Below are 14636 nucleotides of genomic sequence, written 5' to 3'. Positions count from 1 at the left end.
CGCTTTGTGGGCCCACCTCTGGCTTTTCAGTATGGCCTAGTGACACTATTAAAAGACCCCTCAGCGGGACATGGCAGCAGAAAGATGTTCTTCTCCGCCATGGGACAGAGTGTGAGCAGACTAAAACTAGAACACCCTGAGGAGTGACAGAGGGAGAAAGAGGGAGTGAATGAATAAACAAACACAAAGAAGGAGGAATTATCCCTGACGCCCAATCTTTCCTCTTCTCAAAATTCTGGGTTTTCCCTTCAGGGCCTGTTTAGAACCGGAGGTGTACCCACCCCTTTGGGCATTCCGCTACTGCTAATGACCCAGATGCAGTGAACCCCCACATTAGAGTCCAGATAATGCTCAAGCCAATACCGGCTTCATTGCAGACACTCTATATGGGACTCACTTATTATGGGTACAAAAACGTTACACAAGGCATTATGTTTCACTAACCTGAGAACTTACCAATTCTGTGTCCTCTGAGTGCTTGCTGGTGGTAGAAACAGGACCAGCTCCAGGCACCAGCTCAGCAAGCAGGTGCCTGGGGCGGCCAATGAAGATGGGCGGCATGTTCGGCTCTTTGGCGGCAATTCGGCGGCGGGTCCCTCACTCCCTCTCAGAACAAAGGACCTGCCGCTGAATTGCCGCCGAAGAATGAAGCAGCAGCAGTAGAGCTGCCGCAGATCGCAATCGTGGCTTTTTTTTTTTTCTTTTTTTTTTTTCTTTTTTTTTTTCGTTTTCTTTTCTTTTTTTTTGCTGCTTGGGGTGGCAACAACCCTGGAACCGGCCCTGGATAGAAACCAGAACAGTCCAAGGAGAAAAAACACTTGAGAAAAGATGAACAAAACTTGTTTAAAATCTAAGATATGGCAATAAACAACAGAGGGAGATATTACTAAATAAAGGATTCTAAGCACCTTTGTATGAGTCTGACCCTAATCTCAGTTACACTGATGTAAATTTGGAATGACTCCATTGGTTTACTTTTATTGGCGTTACCTGGATTTATCCTGGGACTTAGCAAATCAGAATTAGGATCAGGGCATTGGACCTCATTGATGTGAGGAGAATGGAAGCTAGGCACTGGATTTTTCCATTCTACTCTCATCTCTAATGCTCTGTAGGAGGCAGATTGGGGGGCTGGAGTCTGAGTGGCTTCTCAATGCCCTGGGGCAGGGGGTCATGGATTCACAGGGTCTGGTCTATGCCGCAGCCTGTAACCAGTCCCTTTGGAGAGATCCCTGTAGTGTGCTAGGCCCCAAAGACCTACACAGTTCCACGGGGCAGACCCGTGGCCTCCAAAACCAGGCCTTTGGGTGCCAGCAATCCCCGTCATTTTCCATGGCTCCCTGTAGTAAGTCCAGCAGAGTCAGACTCCAGTGGGAGGTTTGTTCTTTACTCCTTCTGGGAACTATGCTCTCAGTGAGTATTTGCAGTAATGCCAGGCAGCCTTTTCAAAACAAGGTAAGAATGTATTAGCCACTTGGCCTACAGAATCGGACAGTCCTTACTTTAGCATAGAGAGGCACAGGTTAAGACATGGTCCATGCTGACCAATGCCAGGGCTCCCATGATCCAGGCTGCTGTAGGAACAAACCATCTTGGCTCTCTCTTGCCGTCTCTGTTCTTTTAGATCCAGGTGTGTTTCCTGTGTCTCTGAACGCTCAGCTCTAAACCCAGCTCTAACGAACTTAGTTTGTTCATGACTCTGGTCTCCAACCAGACTGCTGAGTCAAATACCACATCACGTTTCTTTACACTCAATGCACAGAAATGCAAAGACCAGAGGGAAACTGAAGCATGCACAGGAATCATAAATCATTACCAAAATTCACACAATCACCACATGGGGTTTTCCCCCTTTGCCCTTGTCATTTTGGGTTCTGTCAGATATAACCTTCTCCCATCTGTTCCTCATGGGTCAGCAAGCCCTGTGCTAAGCAAGGAAGCAAACACACACCTTAGTGAGGGGCAAGATGCACAGTAAGTTTGCAGGAGAGCATGTATCTTGCTAATCTCTTTAACCAACAGTTGGTGCTGCAGCTGCTCTTTGACCACCTGTGAAGCCCAACTAGCAACAGAATGTACATCTACACCGCACAGCAGCCTGCAGCAGCAAGGCTCAGAACCCAGATCAACAGACTCTGGTTCATGCTACTTGTGCTAAAAGTAGCTGTGTACACAGAGCTTCTAAGTTGTGGCTTGGACGGGAGGTCAGGCTCTGAAGTGTAGGGAGGGGGATGGGCCTTGGCTGGTCCAAACCACAACTTAACAGTGCTGTCTGCACACCTATTTTTATCATGGTAGCACAAGCCCAAGTCTGTCAAGGTGAGCTGGGAGGGTCCCTGCCACAGGCTGTGTAGATGTCCCCTGATAGGCCAGGGAACCTCCGAAGTACCTGAGGACAGAACCCTTCTAGCTTCCCCTCCCTGGCATCTCCAATGAGTTGCCAACTGGCTACTCCCAGCTATTCCGAGGAGAGCGGCTTGCCTGCCACACTCTCCCCTACATCATGGCTCTGTCATCACTAACTCGGTTCTACTTACCTGGAGGAAATGCGAAGCCTCGGCGTCCCATGGCTGTTCAGAAGACAAGCTCTGGGATTATGACCCTGGCAGCTTCCTTATTAACCAGAAACAAGATCCAAAGCAAAACAGAGACACACTCGGTCACAGCATCTTCCTCTTTAGTCCCCTTATCTCTGGTGTCTGGAAACAGAGTCTTTGGGCCAAGTTCACCTCACTGAAGACAGTAACTGATCCCACTAAGGGGATGGGCCCTTTATTATTTATTATCTTCCCTCACCCCTGCAGTGTGCTGGGTGCCCTCACAGGGCAACAGGGAATCAGACAGACCTTATGCTGCAGTTTACACTCTCATGGGAGATCGCACACCTTACAAGACTGTACATAAGGAGAAACAGCCTCGCCCATTCGAATGACTTTCGCAAACGGTCTTTGGTCCTGTTCACCCCAACATGGTCACTAGGGTGATCGTGGGCTATGCTCAAGAGCTTTTCCCTATACTTAGTTGGAACTACCAACTGTCTCTGAGGATGCCAGTCCTCTTTGTGCCCACCAGAAAAGGTTTCCTTGTATAAAAGTCCTTCTTCTACAACAAACCTGGACCTATAAGAAGAGCTGAGAGGTGGTGGGTCATTCTGTGCAGGGCCGGCTCCAGGCACCAGGCAACCAAGCACATGCTTGGGGCGGCACCTGGTAAGGGGCGGCGGGGGTAGCGCGGTGCAGCATTCCGCGGGGGAGGCACTCCGGCGGCGCGGCGCTCGGCGGGGGGGCGGGCTCCAGCGGCGCAGCGCTGGGGGGGGGGGGTCCGGGAGCGCGCAGCGTGGGGGGGGGGCGCCGGTGGCGCGGCGCTCGGCGGGGGGCAGCGCTGGGGGGGTGGCACAGCGCAGCGCTCGGCGGGAGTTCAGGGGGCGGCACATTTTTTGCTGCTTGGGGCAGCAAAAAAGTTAGAGCCAGCCCTGACTCTGTGCCACTGTCCAAGCTCCCTTGAGGCTTTCATCCTCTTCCTGCTCTGCCTGGAACTGCTCCCTTGATGCTTGAGACATTAGTTCCTCACTGGGTTGTGGATTTGGGCTTGGTCCCACTGGAAACGATGCGTGTGATGGGGGTGTCTCCATTGATTGTGACCCGCTCTCTGCTGGTGCACTAGGTGATATTTCAGGCTCCGGTTGAGCTTCTTGCGCCGGTTTAGCTGCTGCTGCAGGTGCAGGCTCTGTGGAGCCCTTTGGTGCTGGCTCCCCTGTCTCTGGTGGGGTTGCATGCACGGGCTCTGGTGCTGACTGATCCACCAGTTCCGATCCTTGGGCTGGTTCTAGATGAGTCCCAGGAACTGGATCTAAAACGGTTGCCATAGACTCTGGTCTGGGGTCTGGTTCCACCACCTCTGGCTAGGTCCCCAGGCCTGTGGTATCAGGGACACAGACTGGGTCCTTGTAGGAGGCTCAGGAATGGAGTTAGGTGTGGACGCCTGTTTAGCCTGGCTGCGGGTGAAAATCCCCACCCTTTTTGTTAGCCTTACCTGGTTGGCTTAGTCTTCTCCCAGCAACATGGGAATGGGATAATCATCTAGACAGTATTTGTTCCTGCCATGAGGGCAGGGGACTGGACTTGATGTCCTCTCGAGGTCCCTTCCAGTCCTAGAATCTATGAATCTATGAATCATAGATTGCAAAAGTCCATATTCCTGACCAACCCTGGTACTGGACAGGCAACTTGGCTGTAGGCAAGTTAAAAGAGTTGGCCTTAAAGGGTTATACTGTCACTTGGGCCTCTGGGTTGATGAATTTGGGGTCCACCAGGGATTGGTGGATAGCTGACACCTGTGCTCCAGTGTCTCTCCACACCGTAATCTTCCATCTGCCCACATTCACAGATTCCCTTTGCTCTGGGGGTATTTGCAAGGCATCTGGGCCTGAAGGCTCTTGGTGGGATCCCATGGTTATGAGTTGCAGTCGGCTGGTGCTCTTGGGGCAGCTGGCCTTCACATGCCCCAGCTCATTACATTTAAAGCATTGCCCAGCTGACTGTGGGCTGGGGTGAGGTGGGTAGTTGGAGAGTTGGGTGGTGGGACAAGAGGGCATCTGGGGTCTCCCTGGCTGTGTGAAGGGCTCCTCCTTGCTAGGTGGGGCCTTGGGCTGACGCCGATGGTGGGCTTTCGTCTCGGGTGGCCCCTTCTCGTATCCCCACCAACTGCTACTAGCTTTCTTCTTCTCTGCCACCTCCACCCATTTGGTTCCAATCTCCCCCGCCTTGATTACAGTTTTGGGCTTCCCATCTAGGATGTCAAGTATCAGGGGGTAGCCGTGTTAGTCTGTATCTACAAAAACAACGAGGAGTCTGGTGGTATCTTAAAGACTAACAGATTTATTTGAGCATAAGCTTTCGTGGGTAAAAAACCTCACTTCTTCAGATGCATAGAGTGAAAGTTACAGATGCAGGCATTATATACTGACATATGGAGAGCTTAAAGACTACAAACTACTACCAGTGTACACTGGTTCTCCACTTGCGAAGTAACACCCTGCTCACAGCCCAGGAGGGGAAGTGCCCGGCCGGCGGCTGGGGTCCGGAGGCAAGGGGGCTGCCTGAAGCCCATAGCGCTCGGGCAGCTCGGCTCTTAAACAGAGCCGAAGAGTCAGGGGAGGAGCAGAGCCGCCATTTTCCCGGACATGTTCAGCTTTTTGGCAATTCCCCCCGGACGGGGGTTTGACTGCCGAAAAGCCGGACATGTCCGGGAAAAAGAGGACGTATGGTAACCCTAATCTAGTCCAACCCCCTGCTCAAAGCAGGACCAATCCCCAGACAAATTTTTACCCCAGTTCCCTAAATGGCCCCCTCAAGGATTAAACTCACAACCCTGGGTTTAGCAGGCCAATGCTCAAACCACTGAGCTATCCCTGCACTGAAATAACTACTCTGTGACCTGGGATCTGACCCTTTAAATCTGGGAGAGACACCCAGCTACAACCCTATGGTGGCCTTTGAATTCAGCAGTTGTGGAATTGGATCAGAGAGAGGATTTGGTCCAATCCCGCTTCCCCTTCCAGGTTTTGTATGTAGTTGCGATGAAGAATGGCGGCTGAAGCACCTGTCCCACTGGCACAGCAAAGCCGGCTGTATGATAAACATCGCTGGTTGGAGAGGTGACTGTTTCACAGAGATGAAGTGGAGGGCTCTCCGCAATTCACTGCCAGCAAAACAAATATACATTAAGTGCCCATCCCATGGGAAAACTCCAGTCAACGTCAATGGGATCAGGACTGGGTCCTCATTCAGGAATAGTGCAGAGTCTGCAAAATTCAGCCAGTCTCCCCTGAGGTGACATCACGTACAGGAAAATAACATAAGTGTAGACAAAGCCCGTTCCCTTCCCCTACCCATGCACAGGTAAGCCATAAAGTAGCAGTCAATAGAGGCTGCTCTAAATAAACCAGAAATGTCCACTTCCAGACAAAGATTGTGGCCTCTCGTGCTGGGACTGGAGCAGGGAGGTTTTTCCAGATATAAGGCTCCACTTTTCCCTCCAGAGAAAGCTTCTGGATTCTTTCCCAGTAGAGGTAACGGAGCCAGAGGAAATTCCATCCAGTGCTAACGCTTTGTTGGGGATGGCCCATCTGCACTGACAAGATTTCCACCTAGGTTTTGGTTTGCAAGCCTCCCCAATTGGATAATTACCTAAATTTGTGTCAAAGCCAACACCTTCCCTGCCTGTTCCACAGTGAGTGATGCATGGAGCCTGCAAAGAAGCAAAGGGAAGGGAACGTGGAGGAATGCAAGAAAGGAGGACTTCTGTGCTGGGTTCTAGGAGACCTGGGATTCCCCTTTGATTTGGATGCAACTGAATCTCACTAAGACTCCCAATGCCGTTCTCAGATGGATTAAAACAAGCATGTGTCACTCAGGGGACAAGGTACCTCAGGAACTACAACAGACCCAGATGGATGCGACTTGTGGATGCTGGTATTGGAACAGAATAGAGGATCTCTTACCATCTTGGTGCTGGTAGTGACAGTGGACATGGACGGACTAAAAGTTTGAGTTGTGGGGCTGGGTTTTCTTGTGCCTTTAATCCATCTCCTGTACTCCTCTCTCACCTGGAGAATAAGGGACATGGTCACTACATCATGTAACTAACACCCTCAGACCAGGCCACTGCTAGGCCCGTGAAGTCACTGGGTGGCTGATTACCTGGCGATTGAGGAGACAGTGCACCAGGAAGATGAAGGCTCCCTGCAGGCTGTTGACAATGGTGAATAAATACGCCATGACCATTTTTGCTGAGCCGACTTGGAAGAGACCAAGACTCCATGTGCAGCCCAGAATGAATAGCTGGGCGATAGCTTTAAAAGTCAGTAGTCTGGATAAAGGCAGATGGAGAGATCCTGTTATAATGACCCTATGGTGAGTTACTGAGTCAGGGGACCCTGGGTGGTGTGAGGTGAAACATCTGGCACCCGCTTTACTGTGTCTTAGGGTTACTGTCAAGACGAACACAATGGCAACTTACGCCTATGAATCCAAAATACAATATTGTGCCCAACCATCTTCCCACACACACACAGGTGGCTCTTCCAAAGCAAATGGTTCAACCTCTCATTACAGTTTTGTTTTTAATCCCTTCATATCAGGTCCTGGCAATGTGACAATCAAGTGGGAACAGGATAATGGGCTCTCGGGACCCCATTTATGTTGTTCCATAAATAGACAGGGGGTTCCTACAGAGCAACAGTAAGCCACACTTGCCTTCCTCCTCAATGGATGGCACTTTACCTCGACAGTATCCACAGCCCCAGGGAAAAGAGATGAGTTTTCTCCCTAAGTAGCACATGGCCCAGCTCTGAATAGCAGCACAGACTTGCATTTCTCCTTACAAAGCATTAGGCATTTGCAGTAATACCATGGCTTTCTGAAGCCTCAATATTCTGATCTGGTTCTAAAATCTTTTCCCCTCTCATGTCTCCATCCAGCACTCCCAGCTTGCAGCCCTGATCGTGTTCCTCCCAAACAAACAGATTTCATAATGAGTTGCTTTAAAGACCATTTGCATGCCACAATCTGAATGTGCCACAGGACTTACTGCAAGAGCCTCACTGATCTAGCAGTCTCTTCCGTACCATTACTTCCACTGACTTCAGCGGCTTTCGAAGAGACTGCAACTGTTATCTCAATATCCATCCAGGGACCAACATGATACACATGGCAGAAAAGTATCTCCCATAATTATCCTTTACTGCTGTAGACCTCTCCTCTCTCCTAACTTGACCCTTCAATTGCCACCCTGGCTGTGCTGTGTCTAATTTAAGGTCCAATACAGCATACCCTTATTCATGCAAATTGTCCTTATTTTGGCAGATGGTCCCATGGACAACTTTAGGACTCACGAGTAAGGGACTGCTGATGTGACTTGGGGTTTATCAGCTCCTTGGGCAGTGAGACTGTTACTCTCTCATCAAGCAGAAAGTCGCTAAGATAACCTGGAAACCCTACAGTGGCATGTGCTCAGCTGTATGGTGGCAGCAATCTGTGGGGAATCCCACAGGAATTCCTATACAGGAGGCTCACTGGACCCTTCTCATACAGGAGTGGGCAAACTACGGCCCATGGGCTGGATCCAGCCCATCAGGACTTTGGATCCGGCCCGCAGGATTGCCATCCCTGTGGCGCAGCGGGCCCCACACCACTCCCAGAAGCAGCCGGCACCACATCCCTGAAGCCCCTGGGGGAAGGGCAGAGCAGAGGTCTCCGCACGCTGTCCCCCACACACACACACAGCTCACATTGGCCGGAACAAGGAACCACATCCAATGGGAGCTTCTGGGAAAGTACCCGCAGGCGAGGGCAGCACGCGGTGCCCTTTGTGCCCGCCCCCGCACCCGGGGTCGCAGGGACATGGTGCCAGCCGCTTCTGGGAGCGGTGCAGGGCCAGGGCAGGCAGGCAGGGAGCCTGCCTGAGCCCTGCTGCGTGCCGCTGCCATCCCGGAGCCACTCCAGGTAAGCGGCACTGGGCCAGAGCCTGCACCCCGAATTCCTCCTGCACCCCATACCTCAACCTCCTTCCCTGAGCCCCCTCCCGCACTACGCACCCTTCCCTGCACTCCTGCCCTGAGCCCGCTCCCACACTCTGCACTCTCTCCTCCACCCCAACTCCTTGCCATGAGCCCCTTCCTGCACACCTCACCCCCTCCCACACCCCGCACTCCCTCCTGCACCCCAACCTCCTGCCCCAGCCCTACACTCATTGCCCTGCATGCAATTTCCCCACCCTGATGTGGCCCTCGAGCCAAAAAGTTTGCCCACCCCTGTTCTAGTAGATTTAGTACTGTCCTACCTGGTGTCTTTGAGAGTGGACACATCTTCATTAAGGGAGGAGAGTTTGTCTCTCAGGATCCAGAGGGTTACAAGAAAAAATGTTAAATTTATCTGTGGAAACAGCATGAAATATTCCTTGTAAAACATGCCAACCAAGGCCAGTCTCTCTGGCTGAGGCATGGAACAATTCTATGGGATCAGACTGCTGCTGACCAGTGACTGCTCGTCAAGGTGGGTCATACACCATTCCCTGCCAGATCTTGGTCCCAGGACATGCAGGGAACTGTTGGCATAGGCAGGGCTGCAATGCATCACATGTGATCATACAGCCAGAGGGCCACATTCTGCTCTTATCTGAATCTGGAGTGACTCCACTGATTCCAATGGAGTCTGCAGTTATTCCAGATTTAGTGCCATGTGATTTGGCCCAAAGCTTCTAGATCCCGTCTATAGAGTATTCCCTTCAATTCTGAGACTGCAATTAATTCTTAATCCGCTGCCTGAGATGGGGAGGAATCTGCAAGGACATTTACTACCTTTATCTCTTGTAACACATGTACCCTTCCTGCAACACATGTACCCTTCCATCCTCAAACTCCCCACGCTGCATCCACCTTCCCTTCCCCCATCACTTGGATTATTTACCAGCCAGGCTGGACAAGGCAAGGGACAAAACTATCCTCATTCCGGCAGAGGTCCCACTTGCTTCCATGGCAGCATTGCATTAGTAATGACATATCATAATTATTATTAATCATATTATGGTAGCACCCAGAGGCTCCAGCTGAGACTGCACTGGGTTCTGTACTCACACCTAGAAAGGGGCAGCTCCTGTCCTGAGCATTTGTTTGCAAAATAACTAGGCAAGACCACAGGCACCAGCTTCCCCCGAGCCCCGGAGTGCTCAACACCCTGCTCGGCCCCAGGCCCGACCCCCACCTGACCCCTTCTCCCAAGTCCCCACCCCACCTCTTCCCACTCCCGTTTGTTCCCAGCCCCGCCACCACCCCTACCCCACCCTTCTCCAAGCCCCTGCCTCTTCCCACACAGTTCTGCCCCCTTCCTCCCAGCTCCTCTTGCACACCACAGAACAACTGATTGCGGCAGTGGGATGGAGGGGAAGGAGTTGATCAGTGGGGCTGCTGGCAGGCAGGAGGCACGGAGCAGGTAGTGAGGGAGCTGGCTGCCAGTGGGTGCTGAGCATCCACTAATTTTTTTCGGTGCCTATGGGCAAGACAGACAAAGGGTGGGAGGAGAAACAGAGGTACAGCGAGAAGAAGCTACTTCCCAAGTTAACACAGCAGGTCAGTGGCAGAGTCAGGTCTCCTGACTCACAACCCGGTGCCCGACCCATTCACCCTGACTGCCTCCATAGAATGTAGGCTGTTGTGTTAGGGGGAAATCCTGCACTGGCCAAAGAGGGGTGGATGAAATGGGATCTTATAGGATCCTTTCATCTTAAATTCTCTGGGAGATATTCTTCTCTTGGCTCCACTGGAGTCCACAGGGTTGCAGAGGTGAGAGGAGAATGGGGCCCTGTGGTTCTGTGAGGTACCCACCAGGATTATGGCACAGACTGGTCCCAGGAAGCTCCAAATAAAGCCTCTCTCCAGGTTGAGCCAGCAGCTAAAGGGAGGAGAGATGTAGAGGTACAGTGACATTAACATGAATTCTTTAGTACTTTTGGCTGCTGGGGTAGAGAAGCAGATTGTTCCAGGGTAAATATAGATTCAAAGGGAATTGCTCAAAAGTTCTGGAGTGTCTCAAAACCACATTCTGATTTTAGAGGGCCTGAAATCAGTGGAGTTACTCCATATTTACACTAGTGTAAGTGCTCTAGTGCTCAGATGCTACAGTGACTGGCATGGAATAGGTGTCTTCATGGAGAGAGAGAGAAAAAGGAACAGAGTCTGGACAGCTATGTCCCAGGGTGCTCTGAGATGATGCATCCCACTGTAGAGAAGTTCAGGACCCCTGGGTGATGTGGGGGACACAGGGGTTTGGTGGATTTGAGGGGGATTGTCAGGACTTTGTACAAAGCATTGAGGACATTTTCCCGCCCACCCAGTACCACAAAAAAAAAAAAAAAAGCCAGGGATCTAGAGTCAAGCTGGCTTATGCCTCCATCCTCATTATCACTAGTGACTCTGAGCCATGGGAGGTGTATTATTGGGGTGCACTTTAACTACACTCCTTGGGGGCTCAGTCTTACTGGTGAGGGGGGAAAGCCCCAGCTTTGGCAGTCACATTGCAGGTGGAGTTACTAGTGAAAGACCTCAGCCAAAGTCAGATTTGGTGTACCCCAGTGCAACCGCATGGAAGTCACATCCTGACTCCCCTTCGGGATGGACTTGGCACTTACTATTGGGGAGTCCCATAGCCATCTGAGTTGAGTGCTGCAGAAATAGCCACTATCAGGGCTGGGGATCCATAGCCGAACAGGTACATGAATCTCTTCTTGAACCGGCTGGCGCTGGTGTAATTCACGACCTTCAGGTTCCTGACGGTGAGGAAGAGGTGCAGCCCCTCCAGGAACATCCAAGTGAAGCAGGCCAGGAAGAGGTAGTGTAGGAAGCCAGCAATGACAGCACACACCACCTGAGGACAGGACAAGACAGAGCTCTGGGACTTTGCTTCTGGGAAGGGAAATACTGAATTTGGAGGTGGGGGGACTTTTGTGAGGATCACATAGGGTTTTTTATTAACACATCTCTCCAGTTACAGAGCTCTCCCAGAGACAATACGTTCTTCAGTCTAAGGGGGGCTTGTCTAAGGGCAAACTGGCTGGCCCTTTCAATCATTCAGAGTCCAGCCCGGTCCTGATCTCCACTCAGAAAAGATGGTTTCTGGGAGTTGTAGTTCCCAAATGAATCATGGAAATTGTTGGATACTGTGAGGAATCCTAGGAAAGGGAGCAGGGATATAAACAAGTTCCTGGTCCTCATAATAGGGAGAGACGTGGAGGGTGTAGGTTCTCTTCTCTATATCTGCTTTAGGGTATAGGTGTCTTGCATCTGCCCATCAGTGTGGGGGCAGAGAGGACAGGCAGGGGACTGTGACTCTGGAAATGGGGGTTCCTTTGTCTGAGTGATGGAGCCAACAAAGAAAAGGGAAGGTTTTCACCCATAGAGATTTCTTTTGGAGGGGAGTAGATAATTATTTCTGTGGGACTAAAGAGCATGGAATAAATGTTACCATCCAGCTGAGGGTATAAAAAGGTGCTGGGGTGAGGGGAGCTTTAGAAATGCTGACAGAGGATCTGGACACAGCTCAATTTTAAACCAAGAATAAAAGTGGATAACAGACCTGACTACCGGTGCGGGTCACCACGGTGAGGAAGAGCAGGTTGGCCAGGAAGAGGCAGAGGCAGAGCTGCAGGTGGATGGAGGTGCTGATGTTGCGGATGGAGCGGCACAGGAGGAAGGTGAGGATGGCGAGGAGGAGACACAGCAGGGAGAGGGTCAGTCCCATGTAGGTGATGATGGTCAGTGGGTAACTCTCCTGTAACACAGCAGAGGGAGAATCACCAGTGAGCCCTATGACCCTATATGGAATATGGGTGAGCATTTATATTATGCAACAGAGTCCTGTGGCACCTTTAATACTAACAGATGTATTGGAGCATAAGTTTTCGTGGGTGAATACCCAATACATCTGTTAGTCTTAAAGGTGCCACAGGACACTCTGTTGCTTTTTACAGATCCAGACTAACACGGCTACTTCTCTGATACATTTATATTATGGATACCAATATTACAAAATTGCAATGAATCTTACAAGGTATGCCATGTAAGATATCAGTAGAAAAGTTATGATTTACTAAGTATGAGAATCTTGTTTATATGTATGTATCCTCTTTGCATCGTGAGTTATAAATGTGTGTGATATATCTCTGCTGTGTTTCTGGGTGACACCCCCAGACAGATTGGCATCAGCACTATACAGTCTGTTTGATGGCCCATCAAGGGTCAGCTATACCGGCATTTCTCAAATTGGGGTCCATGAGCCCCGCTGACCAAGTCCTCCACCTCCCTCCCAGTGTCTTCTGCACGCTGGGGAACAGCTGTTCAGAGGCATTGAGGAGGCGCTGGGAGGGAGGGGAAGTGGGAGGGGAGGTTACTATGCAGCGTTCAACCGGGCAAAATTCCCACTGATTTTGCCCAGATCAGAAGCTCCGAGTCCAGCCCTTTGATCTGAGTCTCACAGTGAGATACCTCCACTTCGGTGTGACCCATAAGAAGCGCGAAGCTGGAGTGATGGTCACAGCTGCAGATGGTGTGAGTGCTGTTCGTGTGGAGAACAGTGCAGCCATCCTCAGCCCAGGTGCCTTTCCCAGCGATGAATTTCCAGTGAACGCAGTGAGCCTCTTCCTCCTCTTTCTTCGCCTGGAAACAAAAACAACATCATCCTCTTCCTCCTCCTCCTCACTGGATCATGGGGAGAACACTGTTTCTTTTGTCACACATCTCTAATAGACAATAAGAAACCTGAATTCACCAACAGCTTCATGACTCTCATTGTGCTGAACCTAACAGCCATTTGGGACATCTCATTGGCAGTGGAAATACAAGTGAGATCCTCCAGTTCCAATAGCAAAAACAAGCCCCCAATCCCAGAGCTAAAGTGGTAATTCCCTTAACTCTGAGCACTGAAGGGTCTATGACACACAATTTTGTAGTTCCGATTTGAGCCATTAAAGGCATTCACACACCTGCCCACAAATATCCACATGCACCCTAACAAGTTCATTACTTTATCAAAGAAGGCACCATCTCATGCTGTTTTCCTGAACTCTGTTATCTATAGGGCAAAGGTCCCCAAACTGTGGGGTGTTGCCCCTAGAGGGACACAGAGGAACCTTCAGATGGACATGACAGGCCTCGGGTCAGCCACCATGGGGGGGCAGAGAGGGAGCACCACCCAGCCCCTCCCCACCCTGAGCTCTGCTCCCACCAGTAGCCGCATCCCCAACTTCCAGCCCCATGTCTGGCAGCGTCCCCAGATTCAGCATGGCTCCATTCCCAGCCCCAGCCCCTTGCAGCTCCATTCCCAGCCCAGGATGGGGGCAGGGGCAGGGCTGGGAACAGAGCTGCACCTAGCCATGGGCTCGGCTGCTGGCCCCACCACAGCCTGGTTGCTGCGCCACTCCCACCCCCAGCCTCAGCCCCCAGCCATGGCTCTGGTCCTGCTCCTGGCCCCAGACCCACCCCCCACCTGAATCCCCAGCCTCAGCCCCCTTACCCCTGTCCGTGTCCTTCCCCACCTCCCCCGAGCTGCAGCTCCCGGCCCTGGCTCAGGGTGAGGGGCGTGAATGGGTTGGGGGGTGCGACCCTCAAAAGTTTGGGGACCACTGCTATAGGGAGATGCCTTCCAATTATTCCTGCTCTAAGGGGTGAGCCAGACAGTTGTTACTCCTGAGCATTTTACATGATGAATCATAATCCAATCAGGCCTGATGTGAACCCTATGTAACATCCTCCCCAGAATAGCCCCCGTGTCAGGATTGAAGAAGTGCCCTCTTTCTCAGATAACTGTTTCTCAGTCCAGAAAGACAACACAACTCAGATGCCCTGCAGGAGACATACCTTTTAAGTGACCACCTGGAGCCCTGGGCACAGAGCAAAGTAAAAAGATCTACACTCACCTGTCTATGGCGCAGAGTGAAGTTCACAGGTTTGGAGAGATTCATGGGCCTCCCATCTCCGACAGCCCCACTCACCACCCTGGAATTCAGGTGAAAACTCCTCAATTTCTCATCAACCATTAGATCTCCCTCGTTGAGAAATCTCTTGTCAATGATGGAGTCCAGGGTGG

At 51.3% G+C, this 14636-nt stretch overlaps 1 protein-coding gene across 1 annotated transcript; it reads right to left on the bottom strand.

Moving 5' to 3' along the window:
* Nucleotides 1-5332: 5332 nt before the first annotated feature.
* On the bottom strand, nt 5333-14630 carry LOC117888470 (adhesion G protein-coupled receptor E3-like). Its single transcript, XM_034791907.1, has 9 exons — nt 14467-14630; nt 13037-13207; nt 12129-12323; nt 11185-11420; nt 10382-10448; nt 8842-8933; nt 6702-6870; nt 6503-6607; nt 5333-5700 (listed from the first exon to the last, which is right to left on the bottom strand). The coding sequence occupies exons 1-9, from the start codon at nt 14584-14586 to the stop codon at nt 5698-5700; spliced, it is 1158 nt and encodes a 385-aa protein (XP_034647798.1). The 5' UTR covers nt 14587-14630; the 3' UTR covers nt 5333-5697.
* Between the last annotated feature and the right edge of the window lie 6 nt (nt 14631-14636).

This window comes from Trachemys scripta, chromosome 16 (assembly GCF_013100865.1).
Source record: "Trachemys scripta elegans isolate TJP31775 chromosome 16, CAS_Tse_1.0, whole genome shotgun sequence".
NCBI lineage: Eukaryota > Metazoa > Chordata > Testudines > Emydidae > Trachemys > Trachemys scripta.
Note: the sequence above shows the minus strand (reverse complement) of the source record. Positions and strands in the feature narration are given on the sequence as shown.